The following is a 20,613-nucleotide window of genomic DNA, read 5'->3' as shown; positions in this document are numbered from 1 at the left end:
TGGAACAACAAAATTTGATTCTTAGCCTAAAAAAATAGCACGTCCTTAATTTCAACAACCTTGACTAGTATAACTTGTGTGATCAAAATAATGCTGACCTGCCTCAACTCTAACAAAGATGAGGCAAAGTTACAACTAAGCATCAAAATTCTTCTCTAGAATCATTTTCTAAACAAGTTCTGTCCCGCTTGTAACTATGACCCATCTATTTTCCTTTACCTCCTTTTTTTGTTAGTTTTCATTATTCTCTACCAGCAAGCAAGAATCTTTTCATGAGCTCTATTTACATTGATTCTCACCAAACTTAGCAGTCAAAATTTGCCTAGCTACAAGGCGACGGAGTCTCTGAGCTCTGGGGCCAGGTTTAAGCTTCGTTGGATTCCCAACCTTGGAACATTTAGGACTTCCTGTGCACCAGCCACCAGGGGTAAACCCCCTTTTCTTCCGACGCAGCAATTCCTTATCAATCTTATCAAGGGCGGGGTCATCTTGATTGAATTTTCGAGCAAAGGCTGCACCGCTCGTGATCATCTTGCTGGTGTCATTGATAGTGAGGGTGTGCGGATGCTGCTTGGGAGGAAAATCCCAAGAAATGTAGTGCAAGTCATGATTAACTACAGTCTTAGCATACTCTGGTTCATTGCATACGACGGTCTGAAAATAGCCTTCCGGTGAAGACACAAAGTTAGTGTAGTACATCAGGAGTGTTCTTGGTAGATTGTTCCAACCCCATATGCAGTACTCCACGAATGAGCGTGATAAGACCATCCATGCCGAACCTGCAAACATGGCAAAATATTATTATGACTCAGCAACAAAAATGAAAAAGGTTGGCAGTGCTGGAGCATGCAAAATTTTCTTTCTTGATCATATGGAGGCATGCTATAATGTGCTTCCATATAAAAACAAAAAAAAAAGTGATTTTGAGCATGGTGTCTAGTGCAAAATCCAAAAACCATCGAAGAGAATTAAATTTTGATTAGACGGTTATGTCGAGTAAAAATATAATCCATAACTCTAAAGAAGTTTCTGACTTATTATAACTTGAGTACTTTGAATAAAGTAGAGTATTAAATGCTACTTTCCAAACCAACACTGTTGGTTTTTCCAAGAGCCTAAAAAAACTAGAAAGTGTATTAGGGGTTAATAGCACGGAAAGAAGAGTGAACTGCTAAATTCGACCCTCTTCACTGATCTTTGTAATCACTTGAGACAGCTAAAACAGATTGTAATCCATTAGCAGATTTCAGAGAAGTCATATATTGAGTTTATTCATTCAGATGAAGTTTTTTTACATGTAAAGTTCCATGGATCACCAGAAGGCTAAAGAAGAAAAACAGATAAATTACCGGTAAATAATTTAAATGCTGTTGGTAATGTCCTCCTAGGAGAGACAGGAAATATATCTTGTTTGACTGATAAATAGAGACCAGGATCCACAATCAAAGGCATTGCCCGTTTATCCCTGCAGAATTCAGATAAATATCTAAGATTTCAATCACATACATAAAATTTTATTGTTTAATTGAGTTTGTATTCTGTATTAAAGAGAAAAATAGAGTTCTCACTCCTTCCAACCAAGCTGGCTTGTGTGCTCAATGAAATTCAAGTTCCGATCCAAAGTCGAAAACGTGTAAAGAAGATCTGCACAATTAAACAAAACAAACTTTTAGCACATAAACTTTCAAAGTCACACCCTTGATTTACAAGTCTAAATGTTAGAGACTAACCATCTTGAGTCACAAGGGGATAATCAGAAGCACTAAGATTGATAAACCAATCCCAATCCTTACTCCTCTTGAGAAGAATAGCACAGGCATGAAGAGTATTAGCAACCATAGTAGGTCCTCTATATGTCACCATGTTAGCTTTGGTAATCACGTGAACATTACCAACTTCTGCGAAAATCGTCTCATTTTGCACTCGTGAAGCCAGCTGCAGCCTCTCCTCAGCCAGGGACTCGAGGTCCAAATGAACTACGTACTGGTTCAAGGGATGGTAAAGAGCCTTGAGAGTTCTCCAAAGCTTTTCTAGATCACCTCTAGATCCAGAAATCAAGTAGGCGAAACGGGGAATGGCCACGGCAGGAGGAGGGGGTGGGGAAAGCTGTGTGATCTTCGACTCGGCAAAAACGGGATTGGTTTCATTTGTGGAGAAGCGAGATGGGAATATTGGAAAGATTGAATTGATTGTGTGCAGTGAAGAGACGAGGCCCATGTTAAAGGAAGTGGCAAGAAGGATTATGCATATGACAGAGCTTATCAGAAGAGGAAATAGCCACTTCTTTTCCATGTTTAGAGACCGCATTTACAAGCCTTATCATGGGTTCTGATTAACTAACTTGATTCTAAACTCACATACCAAAGTTTCCTCCAAATCTCTGAAGAGCTGTAATTGAATTATTCAGATTGGGAGTTGAGAGAGAGACCCTACAAAAAAAAAAAAAAATAATAAATAAAAAAATCCAAACAAATAAAAAAAGATTAGACTGTGAAACAAGAATGATGACCTAAACTACCAAAATATTAAAATAAGAAGCATTGTTCATTCAGGAGTTGTTACTTACATATTAATTCGGAGAAAACAGAGAAATTGGAGATTGCGTAAAGAAGTTTCTCAAACATTGGAGGAAGAACCGACAAAAATATACTATTAGTTTTAGATTACAAAATAAGCATCAAGCAATTAAATCAGAAACGACAAATCACAGAAATTGACTATTGAAGAACAAAGAAATCAAACGAAAACTAATATTAAAAAAAAACATTGATAATAACTTTGCACCATAAGCTAATAAATAGAAACTTTTTCAGATAAAAACATTGATGGTAACACAATTGTTCTAAAACTACAGTCTACACATGAAAATTCCAAACGATTTCTAGGCAAAAACCCTCATAAGATTGTGATAGAAAATATCGCATCTGACAAAGCAATCATCCGAGATATTAAAAGGGACATTAGTAAATTCAAAACAAAGGAAACCCAGATCAGAAAATCCGAGCTTCATTACCTTTAAGCCGATAAATCAATAGAAGATCAAAAGCACTTACATTTAAGAGAGGCAATTAATTATCACATGGAGAAACAAGGCGTGCTATATCAGATACCCACAGAGCTAAATCATTAGCTTAATAAATAAATAAATATAATAAATATCGCCAGAAAACTCGGAACCCAGTATTATTATTAAGGAAAGAAAACACTCAGAGGAGAAAAAGCAAAAGAATAGCCTTTTACGCATATGAGACAAAAAAAAAAAAAAAAAAAAAAAAAAAAAAAAAAAACCCCACACACAAACACACACTTTGTGCAAACCTCTACAAAACAAGCCAAAGAGCTTTTGCACGTTCAGTCGAGATGTGAGGAGTAAATATTAATAAATAAATAAAGATTTATGCAGACAGAGAGAGATATATATTTTCTATTTCTTTTTCTTTTTTTTCTCTATTATTAAAGAGAAAGAAAAAGAAAAAGAAAAAGAAAAAGTGGAGTTTCAAAAGAGGACGGGTGTGTGAGAGAGATTAGAGAAGTGGTGGGTATGAGTTTGTTTTAAGAAATCCTTTTTTTTTTTTTTTTTTCTTCTCTCTCTCCCTCTCTACAAAGTCTTTCGGTTATGTCGGGGCTCTTTTTAACTTGTGGGATATGGGATTTTGACCAACACGCCAACTACATCTTCACTACTACATGCGACTTTCTAAATAGGCCTCTCCAAGATCGTGTGTTTTTTTTTTTTTTTTTTTTTTTGATATTTTAAAAGTTAATTTTAAATTGAACGATACGTATTTGGTCATTCCCGACTTAAGATCAATGTGGTAAATTAATATGCCTGTTTGTTTTTTATTTTGAAAACGTTTTTCAGATTTTTCGAGGATAAAAAATTAAAACAGATAGAAGAAACATGTTTGGTGCAACAATTTATCAAAATTGAAAATAAAAAACGTTTTTGTCATTTTCTCAAAATTTGAAAACGACTAAAGATCGGCCCAGTTTGTTTCTGTTTTCATTTTCATTTTTCACGTTTTTCGAGATTAAAAAATGAAAACACAAATGTAAAATGCGTTTGGTGTAAAAGTCTTCAAAAAAAAAAAACGTTTTTGTCTTTTCTGAAAAACTGAAAACGGATGAAATCCGTTTTCATTTTCTCCCTCGTTCTTCACTCTCTTCTCCGATGCCCTCTTCTCTCTCTATCTCATTCTCTCTCCCCCTCTCTCTCCTCAACCTCGTTTCTCTCTCTATCTGTCGCCTCTTCCTTTTCTCTCTCCTCTCTCTCCACGCCATCGCGACGAATCTCTAAAGCTTTTTTTTTCCTTTTCTTGAGCAATTTTCTGGTTTTAGATGGGGAAAAAATGACCGAGTCCCAGCCCTGACGTGCCCCACCCCCGCGTGACTGATCTCCGGCGAGCCTAGATCTGCAGCCACCGATCCCACCCGCGTGCCGCACCTCCTGAACTCAGAATTTGATTTTGAGATATTAATCTGTTTGATTTCATTGAATAACTAGAAATGTTTGGTTTTGATATGTGATTTTAATTTTAATTTTGGTAGATCTGAGTTTTTGATTGAGGGGAAGAAGCTGTTTTATTTTGGTAGTCTTCTCTAAAACTTGTTTGGATGGAGTTTTTGAGTCCGACCCGATTGGAAGAGCTTGGATTGGAGTGAGGATGTTCCTTGACTTCCATGGCCGTGACTTCTGCTTCCATGTCGCTCTCGCTCTGTGTTTCTTGCCAAAGTGGAGTTGTGTGCTATGGAAAGGGAAAGGAAGGAAAGGCAGAACTCGGAAGCAGAGAAGAAAAACTTGCGATTTGTGTTTGGTTATTGGTTTTAAGTTTTTTTTTCAATTTTTAAAAGTTTTAAATATTTTTATTCTTATTTTTAAAATTTTAATTAAATAAATAGAAGTATATAAATGACATTTCACATTTAAAAAAAGTATACATGTTTTTAAAAATTAAACTACCAAATGCAGTTTCAATTTTTTTAAAACTGAAATCAATCTTTGAATAAAACTACCAAACGCATTTTCAGAAATAATTTTAAAATGAAAATGAAAACGTTTTCATTTTCATTTTTATACAGAAAATAAAATCATTTTGAAACAAATTCCAAACGCACCCAATAATTCGCTAAATTTATAAGATAATACATTTCAAGAAAAAAACAAATACGCAGCTCCCACTTGATATATAAATTTTAAATCTCCTTATACATCAAAATTGTATATATGCATGACTTAATTAGTGGGTCTTTGTAAAATATGACTCCACTAGTCCAATGTTACTTGTTTCTTCTTGAAATTGATGTCTCCTTAGACCTCATTTCTAAGTTTTTTTTTTAATGTTTTTCCCCTTTTCTCCCTTTTTTTTTTTTTTTTTTTTTTTTTTTTTTTTTTTTTTTTTTTTTTTAGTGTAGAGTCCATTTGGTATCTAAATTCGTTCTCTAATTCGAATCATGATTCATGGTCCACTACAGTATTTTCTCTCATAAAAAATACACGTAAATTAAAAATAATTCTAATCACATAGTTTGAATCCATGAACTAAACGCTAAAAATTCTGGTGCAGTGTTCTCGTATTGCAAGTGAAAATTATGCGATGTGATTGTTGCTTGGCCCAATTTTAAGTCAAACTTTTCTGATACGCACTGTTGCAATTGCTTTTGGGTGCAAGCGGGATTTTTATGTTGTAATCATACAATGCTTTACGCATTTCATCCGTCATTGTTGATTTCTTTACACATTTGAGATGAGAGGCAATTGTGTTTAGTTTTACCGTTTGTGATACTGTGTATTCTTTTTGCTACTTAAATTTAGATGCTTTTTACTTGATTTAATAATGTTCATGAAGTAATTAATAAGTATACGTCGAACCTAATTTTAGTTTGTTGCAAAAATGGATAGATCCATGACTTCTATTTAATATGACTAATTACATTCATGAACTCGTTTTGGTTAAACAAATACATAAAATAATGATGATTCGTAATTCAGTACTTAAGTAATATTTGTATAATCACAAATTATTAATTTATCGATTAAATAATATCTCAATTAATTAATAAAATTTTCATGGTCTTAAAGATATTAATTTATAGAGTTTAATAGTATATGAGGCAATTATTATAAGAAGATTATTTAGCAAAAAATTATCATAAGAAGATTCTTTAAACTGTAACATTATCACTTTATAGACTGTCTTATTTAATTTGTGAGATTGATATTAATTGTCCCTACAGCAGATTGCTCCTAATTCCTCTTTTTTGTTTGTTTGTTTGTTTTTTTTCTTTCTTCTCTTTTTAAGGAGTTTCTTGCTCCCATCATACATTGTTTTGGGATTTTTTTAATGTATTGTTTTGGGAATTTTGTACTATTTGAGATTTGACTTGGTTAAGAAAACGACGTTTAAATGAACACATTGGTATGAGGGATACATACTAGCTGATTGAAAAACGTTATGGATTGAACATAAATTGACAATTTGAAGGTATACAATGTACCCTTTACCTTATTCTACTGAATATGAAGTTTTCAAAGAAATTCAAGCTTTTGAGTTCTTTATCCATCTACACATTCTAATTTCTTTTTTGAAACTTCACGCATTCAAATTTTAAGTCAACTAGATTCTCAACGAAAAAACAAAAAAAAAAAAAAAAAAAAAATTCAAGTCAACTAAAACACGATTTTATTCTCTATGGGGCACTAAAAGAGGTACACACTACTCGCAATCAACCAAAAAAATGACAATTTTAATGAAATGAATAAATAAATCAATAAAAATGACAACAAAAATCCTGAAACTAAAAATAACTAAACTTTATATTGGAAATTTTTTTTAAGGAAGAACATATACATAATCACACTTTTAATTTTCGCATAAACCTCAAATAAGATCTTGCAATATTCAACTTCATGAATAGTACATATCATTTTTTTTTTCTCTTCAATAAAAAATTTGTTCAGTCGTGTACTTATATCCCTAGCTCAATGGTCACATGATAATCTATAAAAACAACACGTGACATAAAAAATAATTTAATGCATACTTTTTAAATCTAGTATATAAGGAGTTCAAATCATACCACGTTTGACAGGTTTATGAGATGTATAATTTCAGCCTCTCACATCAAATTATAAGAACCAATCTTAAAGAAAAGAACTGTAATAAGTCTTCTTTTGTCGCTATGCTACCCTACCACAACATATTCAATGCAATGCTATAAATAATGTGTCAATTATAAATTTAGTATTTGAGGGCAAAACATACTCTCTAATGCGATTCTATTTGTTGTTCTAAATTTTCCAAAAGCTATAGTGGCAAATTTTATACTAAGTATAACATATAAAAAATTTAGTATTGAATTGCTATTGATTGAAATGTTTATTTTTTCATGTAATCATGGCAACTTTTACATTTTATAGTTATTTTAAAAATAAAAATTTATTTTTACAACTTTCAATGTATAATAATTATAAAGAAAAAAAATAAATTTAGCATTTTAAATAACATCATGAATTAGAACAAAAATGAAAATAACAAATTATATCATATTTTTTTATACTAAATATACAAATCACATTAGCATTTACTTGGAGATAGTCTAACATATCATTTTAATTAACGAAAAAAAGTTGTCATTATATTCGGGGCAGTTATGGTTGGTTTGCAGCTTGAATTAGTTGGTAATATTTTACACAACAAGATCACCAAAACGATGCGTATATACATTAAATGAAAGCATGATAATGGCATTTCCTTGTGCACATATCATGCTTTCCTTGTGCACATGGCTTTACAATTTGACCAAAATACCTATAATTATAAATAGGGTGATTTAGACATATGGCCGAATTACAACTCTAAAATTGAAATGTGGCTTAGGTTTAAGAATATCTCATTAATAGTATAATTGTATAATGATATTTAAATAATGTATTATGTAATTACATTATTGACCTTATAATGATATATTAATTTTTTCGTAATTTAGATATTGCTCTATTTTTTTCCACATTTTGTGGGATATCTACCTTTTTAAAAAATTCAAATCCCCAAAATAAAGAAATTGAGATATCATTAAATCACAAATTAATTAAATTGCCCTTCACGATATATGAGTATTTATAAGTTTTAAAATTCAAACCATGTTGGCATTAGTAAATTTAATTAACTAGATTCTAACTAATCAAGTCTAAAAAAACTTATATGAGTATTTAATATTTCAAATCTATCAAAATCTTTCTAGCTCATGTCTTTAAAATACAAGCAATATCATTTTAAATATGATCAAAAGCAATATCAGTACTGTTATTTGTGATAAACAATTGTTATAGCCCATGTCATTAAAATACAAACAACGTAATTATCAAAATGACCAAAACACTCCAAGTATTAATACCTCATCCTAACAATGAATTAAACACTGCAAGTATTAATACCTCATCCTAACAATGAATTATTCTAACCCATATCATTAATGTATAAACAGTTTCATTATCAAAATGATCAAAAATTATATATGCAAAATCAACACAAGAACATTCAAATAGTCATAGATATAACAAAAAACTTCGTTATACATGTACGCAAAATCATGTTATTAAAATAAAGTCAATATCATTAAACATAACAATCCACACCTAAATTAAAGGGGGAAAAAAAAAAGAAAACATATATCATTATATATACAAAACTATTTATCCATTTAAAAAAAAAAGAAAAAACTATAGCATGAGATAATAAAAATATATATATATATACACACACACACACAATGAAACAACAACAAGACATGGCAATATTTATGAGATATGATATACATGTAAATGCAAATCAAAGGCAAAAAATGAAAAACCTTGTAAGAATTTTAAAACTCAATAGCCTCTCAAAAATACTGCAGGAAACAATGTAATTAAAAAAACGTTAAAAGTTAGGTGAATTAGACGATAATCATTTAAATTTTAAAAATTTAAAAAGAATTCAGTATAATCATGTTAAGAGTAATTCAAAATTTGGATGAATCTATTAGATATTTTTTTAACAATTCAATTATGAGGAAAATATAGAATTTAGTTATAAATAAAAGCACAAGAAAATAGTGATATTTGTAAAACTAAGCCACATTTTAATTCAATTCTAAAAAAAAGGAAATTTTTACTTATTAAATATTCCCCCTCAACTAAAATCTTGGACCCTTGGTAGTAAGATCGTCTGATGTTCAAAATCTAATACTCATGCTTGATCAATGAAGTATTAACAAAATTAAAGTAGTAAACCCATAGATTATTGATATTCAACTACCGGATTACCATGCCAATGGGCATTGTAAACGCACCAGAACTGGCGAAACATGACCGATCGTATTCATCAGACATTCCTATTCGCTGGTTTTGTTGGTTTTTATTGCAATATAGAAAGGATTAGTCAGTTCGGTGAAGTGATTGGTAAGAAACTTATCGCACCAAATCGATGATTGTGTTGACTATAATAATATCTTTAAGAGTATAAAAATATATATATAGCTAAAGGAATGTCAAATGTCACTCTAGGAAAGGGCATAACGATTTATGCTCCTCTTAAATACTATTAGATCCATTTCCCTCATCAATACTCAAATTCACATAGACTAATTGTCATAGTCATCCACTAGATGACTGACGATCATCTGTTGGACTTAGTTGCGACTTGCTAGAGTGAACTAGCTAGTGACTACTGACTCCATCAACCGGTATCACTACAACTGCTCGTTGAAGTCATTCTTTGGATGATATCACAGGTAATCCGATAGAGTCTATAAACGTAATAGATAGGTGAGAACATGTTGTTATTGATGCTGATCGTGGAAGTAATTCATTGGATGACCACAGGTCATATTCTAAAGTTGGTAACCGAAATCGCTGAGAGCAAGGCTTAGAGAAGAAGATTTGAATATGTATTTAGTCTTTGGCATCAGTATTATTTTAGGATTGTCACGTCCTTGGATTTATCATTTTAAATTCAGGATCATTGCTATTTTAGGATTTCAACCGGTTTTCGATTCGATTTGTTATTGGCTTTAGTTCCTGTAGTATTAAGTTTATTTTTAGTGCCATACACAAATATTATTATCTCATTTACATTATTTCCCATTAAATTTTAGTTGTAATTGTTACCTTAGTTTTGCTCAATAAAAACAAGTCTTTACGATTTAAATTGTTTTGAATGACAATCCGTGTATTATCTATATAATCCGAACATATTTTAATTTTTAAAGTCTTTTTGTAGACAGCTTTTTTTTTTTTTTTTTTTTTTAAATGTTCATTTTATGTATGATTTTTTTTAATACTACATACCTCCGTGCCATGATCTTCGTTCACTTCTAAACTTTATATCACAATTTGTTTTTTTTCCTTTTCTTAGTTAAGTTTTATATTAAAAAAACCGTTTAGATTATCTTTTTTCAAATTATGTTTGAAAGTTTTATCATTTCAGCTAATTAATTCCACAAAAAAAGAATCCTCAATCCCTACTACAAAAAGACGCCTTTAAGCCAATAAAAGATAACTCCTACAAAATGAATAATATGGTAACATAGTAGATAACATTAGAGTGACTGGGCAATCATTAATACAAATAATGTATTAAATATTAAATGATAGTATTATGTTAATATACTCTCTGATATGCATAGCATGAAGATGCATGAATAAGGAAAGTTGCAATGTACTATACGTACGTGCATATTGCCACATTAGTGAATATGTGAAGTCATGTGATTTTTAATAAAATTGTTGATTGAGTGGGGACCTAGGTGAAGTTGTCGTGTAAATATATAGGAAGAAGAAAAGACTTTTTTTTTTTTTTTTTCCTTTTTAATTACCTTGTATGGATTAAATGCGTGTAAATTAATTAGTTGAGCTAGAAATTATTCTTAAGTTTCCGTTCTTTTTAACTAATGTAAGATTGGAATTTGGAGTTCAAATAATTTGTTTAGTCTTTCTTTTAGTAAAGCAGAAATGTGGCATTTGGCGCATGCAGCAGCTAAATATAGTGTTGATCTTTGAATACTTGTAAAAATATTGGTGGTAATAAGTAGTGATGGAATTATAAGATATGAGTGAAGGGTTACAGTGACATGAGAATATCATTTAGATAGTATATGTCTATGAAATGTCACTTAAGAATTCCTATTTTATTTAGGCTTTTGGAATGAATGATCAAGATTTAATGATGTCCACTATGAATGCAGTGTAGTAAGCGCCATTGTTAGAGGGAGCGTTTATACCAAAGCATTAGAGACGAACTCAACATCAAGAAATAGCTGCTTACTTATAAGAACAAAACTAATTGTTAAGAGTTAGACACTCTACTTCCAAGTAACCGAGAGCAATAAAAGCGTGAAAAATAAATCAAGTAAAATTAACACAGAATTTATAAAGATTCGGTTGTGAGACTGCGTTCAGAATTAAAAAAAAAAAAAAAAAAGATTTATCTACAGAATCTTCTGTGTAAAGCAATAAATTGTCATCACAATTAATTAAGCCCCATAACTTAATTAATATGTGTAAATTTCGCTAAACTATAAAATACTAATGCTCTATATCGCATACGCTCATCTAAATCATGACAACCAGCCATTCACAAATTTGTTACATCTTTCCATCAGGGATTGGCTATACCCATATTTTCATAGCTTGAAGTTGGTCCAAAAATGTTAACTTTCGCATAATTATACTTGGACTCACCTTTCAATATGATTTGTTATGGTTTTGTAAGACTTATTATTTCTGTCATTCTAAATAATTAGGAGTTATCATGGTCTTTTATTTTTTATTTATTAATTAAAAGACATTTTTTTAAAATTTTTTCAGTGAAGTGGCATAAATAATATTTTTACCATCTTGAGCGGTATTTTAGATTTTTTTTTTTTCGCTTACCGAAAATACCCAACTCTAGCTGTTGATGTCATATCAGTTTCTAACTTTTACTAAAATCCAATGGTCCCAACCCCTATTAGACAATAAATCCCAGAATGTAAAACACAAATGTTTTAGGGCATGTTTGTTTCACGATTCAAGTTGAGAACTTGAGTTGTTTATGTGAAAAGAAAAATATTATAGTAAAAAAGTTATATTTGAATTTTTATGAGAGAAATAATGTAGCAAAAGAATTTGAGTTGTGAAAAGAACAAGGGAAAAGGAGACAAACCCCTCTTAAAAGTGCATGAGTCATGATTTCTACATTTACTCTTGATTAATAACATTTTTAGTTCAATAATTATACTAATAAAAGGGTATTAATCATGAATGAGTGGTAAAAATTGAGACCAATACATTTTTAAGGGTAAATCGGGCAATTTTCTCATGAATCAAAGAAAAAAAGGCGGCCTCAAAACATTAGCAAAATAAGGCCCATAATATAATTGGGTAATTTTGACAAATACTCTTTAAAATGGTACCCTTAAGAATTTTTGAGTCTCAACATTGACCTATTGAATTTTGTCCTTTTAGAATAAGTAATTTGACAGATTATTATCGATAATTTGATAAATGTCATGGGCATCGGGTCTCTGGTCGCCGATGGTGGGTGTAATTTAATAATTATTATCTAAAATTTGATAAATTATTATCTAAAATTTGATAAGTTATTATTGAAAGAGTAGTCTATCACAGTAAAAGAGTAGAACTCTAGAATGATGGGTTTAAGGATCAGTTTTTGCAATTTTCTCATATAACTGATGCAGGAGTGGACGTACATGACTAGGCCTTTTGTTTCTTTGATTATTTGGGCTTTGTCTGGTGGGCCTTATTTACATGTCAGGGTTTTATAGAATAAAAAAATTACACAAACTGACGCCTTTCAAAGAGGTGAATCAAAACATGGTCTAGTTCTACAAATATTCCTTTTTTTGAATTATGTTTTTTTACAATCCAAATTACCCTTTTTGAGTTGAATTTTGACTTATATTTAGTTTTAGCAACTGACTTCCATATTTTTCACATACTTGAAATATATATATGCACTTATCATCTTTTCTTTTTAATGTTTGTTTTCAAATTTGTGTATCGTTGGTGCAAGTGATGTCAATTTACGTTAGTATAATGATATATTCATTATTATAATAATAATCTACAAGGATTACATTCAATTGTGTTCGTGTCTTAATTATTATTCTTCTTATACTTCTATTATAATGAAAAATATCATTATTGTAATGATATATAATAAATAAAATTCACGTACGTTAGTGTTCGCATTCTAGTTATTCCTCTTATGCTTTTTATAATGATATATTCATATTGCAATAATATATATATATATATATATATATATATTACTTATGGATCGGATTTTGTCTTTATATATATATAATTATAATCTTGTTAGTATCTTAATTATGTTACGTTGTTAGTCCATAAAAAACAAAAATTATGCTGTTAGTATGATAATGACTCTTAAGAAGGATAAAATTTTAAATCGTGCTTTTTCAATACTTACGTATTTGATATTAAACAGAGAATGCCATAATTTTAAGAATTTGATTCATTAAAAAAAGATTAATCATCCCACAAATTATGAGATAAAATATCTATCATATTTCTTATATATTATCTTTAAAATTGATTTATACAATAAATTCAAATCAACAAAATCAGAATTAAGTGAATAATGTCATCATACATATGCATTAAGCCATATGTAGAATATTTACAATTTGCAGTAATATTTTAATTCCACAAACTTAATTAAACTATATGTTGCAATAAGCCTTTTGTAACGACAGAATTTTACATGAATCGACCCTTAAAAATAATGTGATATCATATTTTCTCTCTTATTTTTAGGTTTCTAGAGATGCCTCTTTTCTACTTTGGCCATTCAATTTAAACGATCAAATTACCTCAATTGAAACCCTACATATTTTAAGCATTTAAACAACCCTTACTTTCTCAATCATCACTTTCCATGTCTCTCTAAATATTGGGGCCATCTTGATAGAAATAGTATCCCTAAAGTATGATATGTAATAAGGACATTTATTATTTGATTAATAAAATAATTTATTCATTATTTATGTACATGTATTATTGAATACTTTATGAATATCATTGAAAATTTCGTGATTATTTATGCGACCTTAAATATTGTATATAAGTGTTATATACGAGAAGTTAATATTTAAGGATAATAATCGAAATAATGTTCCTAATGAATTTAATTAAAGTTACAGAATATTTAATTAAAACATTACTAATACACGTCATTCCCATTAAGAATAGAATGGTGTTATTTGCGTCATTAATATAGAGGGATATTGAATGAGTGTATTATGCATAATAAGATTGTGTAGAACAGAGAGATAGACACAATTTAATTTTCTGATAATTTTTGTTAACTATAGAAAATCAAATTTGAGTCTACCGATGGTCATATATGGAATGATCTTAATCATGAGTTGTTAGTAGACACCTGTTTATGGATTCGTATTTTTTTATTTACTTGGTATGGATTTTGAGATCCTAAATCCTATGCCTTGTATCTTAGAAACATGATGAAATGGATAGCCGAGAATGCTAATATATGATATGAAATCCATTCCTTCTTCTTTGAAGAAGTAGATAAATAATTTCTCTAAGGGTTGATTCGGTACTTGAATAAGTAACGAGCTCGTATTCATGAATATGTTTTATGAATATACTATTCATTAGAGAATTAATGGTACTCAAAGATAAAGATGTAATTAGAGAGGTTTTAACGGATTTTACCTAGCTCTAATTATGAATTATTATGGAGGATTGATCTATATGTAATGACTATATCGAATGGACACTTCAAGTTCTTAGAAGTAAATTATGTCTATAAGTGTAATTTCAAGTTTTTAGTGGAGTAACTTTTAGAATTAATAGAATTCATTAATTAATTATTAATTTTATTAGAGCTCAGAATTATAGGTCCATGTGTCCCCGCATCATCCTTGTAATATTTACAAGACAAGATGAATTATCAGGATTTAACATCACTCGGAATAAGTAATGTGATTATTTAATTAAATTAATTTTAGAACACGTTGTGGTAGGACCACAGGAGGTCACACGCCCAGGCACAGGGAGGTGCATGGGGCATGTGACACAGGTAGAATCCTGTAAGGATTCAGTAGCTTACTCTCCAAGATATCCGATTTACTTGTTTTACAAGTTTTCCAATCAAATTCAAAAAGAAAGTGAAGTATGACTTTATTTAGAAATGAATTTGAACTAAAATTGAAAACTGGATAAAGGATGAGTTTTCTCTCTCTCCTGCTGCAAATTTGCACCCTGTGGTGTGGTCGGCCATATAGTATAGGGAAGGGAGAGAATTTTGTTTCCAAAATTAAATGGGAAACTGCATTTTAATAAGATTAAAATATAAAAGTAACAAGTTTTTCTATTGCTTTGTCATCAAGTTAAAGCAAATAGGTTCTCCTTGTGTTCTATAAATAGGAGACAATAAAAAATTAGTATACATAATTTTTTGCTCTTAAAATTCCTAAGGTAACCAAATTTTAGAGAGAGAACAAGAGAAGAAAAGCTCTTCCAATTCTCAATTTCTTCATATACATGTGTTGATAGTGAAGAGACACAAATTAGTGAGTGATCTAATTCGATAGTTCTTTATTAGAGCCTATACTTTAGGTCTTGCAGATTTTAAGGAGTAGACGAGGAAGATTCGGGTTTTTTGAGAAAACTTAGAGCTTGGACTCTTCATGGTCAAAGACCTTAAGTTATCAACCTAATCATTTGCTAGGTATCTATCTTTATAAATTAATATGATTAATTAATTATTGTATAAATTAATATAATTTATAGAATATTCAAAAGTTTTATAAAAATTTTTATTATACACGATCAGCACTACCACATTTCTGCACATGAAAACATTTAAAAAACCTAACACATTTCTCTCTCCTCTCACCTCTCTGCCATCCTCTCTCTCTTCTCTACCTCCTCACTCTCTCCTCTCCATCCACGCTCCGTCATGGATGCCATTGGCTAGAGATGTTCATCAAATCCAAACTGCATTTTTTAGTGAAACCAATTCGATCCGCACATATATATATACCGATTTAAGAAATATTCGCATTCAATCTGTTGGGAATAGTGTCCTAGAAGCATGAGATGTAATAGGATATTTATTATTTAATTAATAAAAGAGTTTATTCGTCATTTTATGTGCATATATTTATGAATATGAAATGAAAATTCTGTGATTATTTATGTAACCTTAAACATAGTATATAAGTGTTATATACGAGAGGATCATGTTTAAGGATAATAATCAAAAACATTGTTCATAATGAATTTAATTAAAGTTCAGAATATTTAATTAAAACATTATTAATACATGTCATTCCCATTTAGAATGGAACGGTGCTATCCGCACTGTTAATATGGTGAGATATTGAATGAGTGCATTTCGCATAATGAGATTGTGTGGAATAGGGACACAGACACAATATGAATTTCTAGTAATTTTCGTTAAGCATAGAAATTCTAATTGAGTCTACCGATTGTCATATATAGAATGATCTTAATCCTGAGTTCTTAACAAATTTCTATTTATGGATTTGTGTCTTTTGATTTACTCGGTACGGATTCTGAGACCCTGAATCCTATTCCTTGTATTTTGGAGACATGATGAAATAGGTAGCCGGGAATGTTATTATACGAGATGGAATCCATTCCTTCTTGAGAAAGAAGTAGATAAATAATTCTCTTGAGGGTTGATTCGATACTTGGACCAGTAGGAGCTCCAATTCATGAATGTGTTTTATGAATCACTGTCCATTAGAGAATCAATGATACTCAAGGATAAAGAAGTAATTAGAGAGGTTAACGGATTTTACCTTGCTCTAATTATGAATTATTTATGGAGGATTGATCTATATGCAATGACTATATCAAATGGACACTTCACAGTTTAGAAGTAATTAATGTCTATAATTTTGAGAGTACAATTCCAAGTTTATAGTGGAGTAACTATTGAAATTAATAGAATTAATTAATTAATTAAAGTGTTTAATTAATTATTAATTTTATTGGAGCTTGGGATTATAGGTCCTTGTAATTCTACCAGACACAAAGGACAAAATGGAAATTTTAAAATTATGGAATTCTAAAAATTAAATACTCGAAAAATAATTAATTGAGAATTAATTATTATTTAAATAATGTGATTATTTAAATTTGAATTTGAATCATGAACATAATTTAAATTTATTCTTTTAAACTTATTTGATAAGTTGTTCAATTTAGAATTCAAATTAATTTAAGTTTGACTTAAATTCAAATTTGAATTTGAATTAAAATTGGACTACAGGATAAAGGATGATTTTCTCTTCCTTCCCTATCTGCAATTGGCGCCACACATAGGGATAAGAATCCCTAGCATGGCCGGCCACAAGAGAAGGATAGAGGAGAATTTTTTGTTCAAAATTCAAACATGAGAGAGAGATTTGTTTCCTTTTAGAAGTTAGACTTCTACTTATAAATAAGGGATGATGAAAAATTGCGCGTGACAGAATTTTTTAACCTAGACTTTAAGGGGCTGGCCGAAATTCCCTAGAGCAAGAGAAGGAAAATTTTTCTCCCAAAAATTCCACATCGTGCATGCGTTGTTGTTTGTAGAAAATTCAAGTGTTTAATTAAACCCGTTTTAGTCTCGAGTGTGCCCACACATATGTCTACGTGGAATCAAGGAATTGACGTGGAAGACTTTTGGTTTTCTAAACACAAAGCTTGGAGCAATGATTGTTCGAGGCAAAGAATTCTAGTTATCATCCGAGTCGGCTCCAGGTATTTTTCTTAATTGAGTTCTTGACATATAAATTAATGTGATTAATTTATTCTTGCATGAAAATTTTTGTTATACTTGATCCGCCTCCCGCACCACGCTTCCACATCCAAATTCGATTCGGCTACCAACACAATCTACTTCAAAATTAATGCATCATTCAATTAGAATTAGTGGGGTTTTAAATTAGTTACTTTGATCAGTTATTAAGGATTTAAAAAAATTAAACGTCTGGATTGATTTTTCTAATTAAAAAAGTTTTCATTCGTTTAAAAGACATCTAGAGCTAGACAATAAAACTAAAATTCAAAAAATCATAAGCCATAAACTAGCCTCAAAATGATTCCACCCATATTACATAAGTTAAAAAGTAAAACTTTATGCATATTTCAACATAAATCAAACATAGTTTACCATTAGCCTATTTATATTTTAATCCTAAGCCCTAAGACATTTAAAAAATATTTTGTAACATATATGTGAGTGTGGATCATTTTCGATTAGTTACTTTCCATGCTCAACTCATAAGGATTTGAGAAAGTGTCGTGCAAGTCATGAATCTGCGGTTAATAGGTTATCTATGCGTTGCAGACTCTATTTTCATATTTTTGAACTTCCTTATAGCCATCGCGCCGCGTCACTTCACGTCTAAACTGTGCCATCTATGTTTGTTTTTTATGGCAAATGTGGTCAGTCATATCTGTCGAAGACATTAATGGCTGACGATCACGGGTGGCCGAAGAATCGTGAGGATCTGAATTCAAGCCGTCTCGAAATTTTTAAAATTTGTCCAAGTTAGTTAGTACGAATTACTTTCTTCCTTAATTTCGTTGTTTTCTTTTTTACCTATATATACGAAATGCTTAAAATGACGTTAACTTCAAAGATCTCAAAGTCAGTCATGTAGTTCCGCAGCAAACCTCAACCCAACAGATTCCCAAGTACTGGATATGGGCCAATTTATTAACAGCTCCTCATATATGGAAATTATTATAAAAAGACAAATTTATAATTATGTGTTGGGTATGAAGAAAGAGAAGAGATCATACTGGTTCTAATTAATATTCATGAACGTAATTAAGAAACTGTTTTGTAATAAAAATAAAACACATATATGACAACAGAAATAATTATCCAGTTTTGTATAATGAGAATCTGGAAGCGACGTCGAAAGCTATGTACACCAAAAACATTAAATGCCACATGCACTTGTTGGGTTCCAATCTCCTCTAAAAGCTATGCCAACTATACATATAACCAAATTTCCACTTGTCACAACGAATTAACGATATAATTAAATTTATTAGCGAATAATAATCAAGTTTCACATGAATCCCAATCCAAAGACTCCCCATACACGCTATACAAACAGGTTTTTTTTTGTTTTTTTGTTTTTGTTTTTTCGAGGGAATGATATACAAACATAGTTGGCTTCTATAGTTGAAATGATTTGACTTCGTAGTTACACCACCTTACTAAATCAACTATATATATATATATATATACTATATGTATATATATAATATTATGCATGATTCGGATAGATGAGAAAAGAAAGCAATAATGTAAAGAAGTCAATTGCAATCTTCCGAAGCCATGCATATCTGGTTCGGGTGATATTCGATATTTGATTATGGCATATAATTAGGATTTGCAAGCGATGCCAGAAGAGACAAGTCCAAATAATTCGTAGATTTGGAGAATATACAAAACATGTGTCGTGTTCGTTCGTCTTCCCAAAAACAGATTCTCGATAAGACATAAATGGTAAGAAAAATCAGTTGGTACGATGAATATAATTTGTCTTGTTGGATGACAGTCTTACTAGAAACGACGCTCCTTAGCTGGATTTGTTCCCACCAGTTTTGTCCATCTTTCACCTAATTATCTCTAAGAGGCAAAACGGGGAAAAAGAAGAAAGAAAAAGCATAAATTCCCGCGAGCTAGTAGAAACTTGAATAGGGATATAGAACGGAATGGGATTACTTAGTAATACTGTCCTCACCTTTATACTCTACCTCCATTTTACCCAAAAAGAGGATTGAGTTTGAAGAATTCTTGCAACATTTTCGAAACATCAAGTTTGATTAAATTTGATGTAAAATTTAGAAACAAAGCCACCTACGTCTCATGAAAACAAATCAAAATCTCAATATTAAATCCACACTCCAATGATAACAAACAGCAGACAGTTATGCAACATTCTCACGAGTAAAATTGGAAATTCTTAATCCCCTAAATGAAGGTTTTTTTTTTTTTTTTTTTTTTTTTCATTTGGATTCAAGTTATAACCCGTTACATTTTGGTATAACCACTCATTGTTTTTAATAAAAAGCTGTGTTCATTTTGCAGAAAGCCCATTTTTCTTCGTCTTATTCCTCAGTGTAGCAACATGCGTGAGATCATGACATATTGGATGTTGTGTAATTTTTTTATTTATTTTTTAAATGAAAATGTTGTGTTAATTACTAACATGTTATGTGACAAACAAAAAAAAAATTTCAACTTGCAACTGGCAATTTAATGTACCCTCAAGCAATGAGCCTTTTTTTTTTCCCTCCCTCATTTTGGTTGGAAATGAGCACGGTACTTACTAATAATGAACAGAAATATATAACTTTTGTTTCAAAGTCAAAGTAAATAAATAATTTTGGTTGAACTGAGAAACTGAAAAAACGACCTTCCACCCCAAAAAAAAAAAAAAAAAAAAAAAAAAATGACTAAGGGTGAAGTGATGATAATGTTAGTTTTAAAAAAAATTAATTAATAATATTAATATCATTTAATTTATGCGTTCAAATTAATAATG

General features: G+C 30.4%; 1 protein-coding gene across 3 annotated transcripts; it reads right to left on the bottom strand.

The window, feature by feature from the left end:
• LOC21404347 (beta-glucuronosyltransferase GlcAT14A) lies at positions 1-3,425 on the bottom strand. 3 transcript variants are annotated; one of them, XM_024176414.1, is made up of 5 exons: positions 3,319-3,425; positions 1,731-2,429; positions 1,569-1,644; positions 1,350-1,465; positions 1-779 (listed from the first exon to the last, which is right to left on the bottom strand). In XM_024176414.1, the coding sequence occupies exons 2-5, from the start codon at positions 2,305-2,307 to the stop codon at positions 280-282; spliced, it is 1,269 nt and encodes a 422-aa protein (XP_024032182.1). In that variant the 5' UTR covers positions 2,308-2,429; positions 3,319-3,425; the 3' UTR covers positions 1-279. The 3 variants fall into 3 exon arrangements, with proteins under 3 accessions (XP_024032182.1, XP_010112971.2, XP_024032183.1); XM_010114669.2 differs by lacking the exon at positions 3,319-3,425 and adding an exon at positions 3,054-3,240 and having other exon boundaries at positions 1,731-2,388; XM_024176415.1 differs by lacking the exon at positions 3,319-3,425 and adding an exon at positions 2,567-2,688.
• Positions 3,426-20,613: the final 17,188 nt, after the last annotated feature.

This window comes from Morus notabilis, unplaced genomic scaffold, assembly GCF_000414095.1.
Source record: "Morus notabilis unplaced genomic scaffold, ASM41409v2 Scaffold248, whole genome shotgun sequence".
Classification (NCBI taxonomy): Eukaryota; Viridiplantae; Streptophyta; class Magnoliopsida; order Rosales; family Moraceae; genus Morus; species Morus notabilis.
Note: the sequence above shows the minus strand (reverse complement) of the source record. Positions and strands in the feature narration are given on the sequence as shown.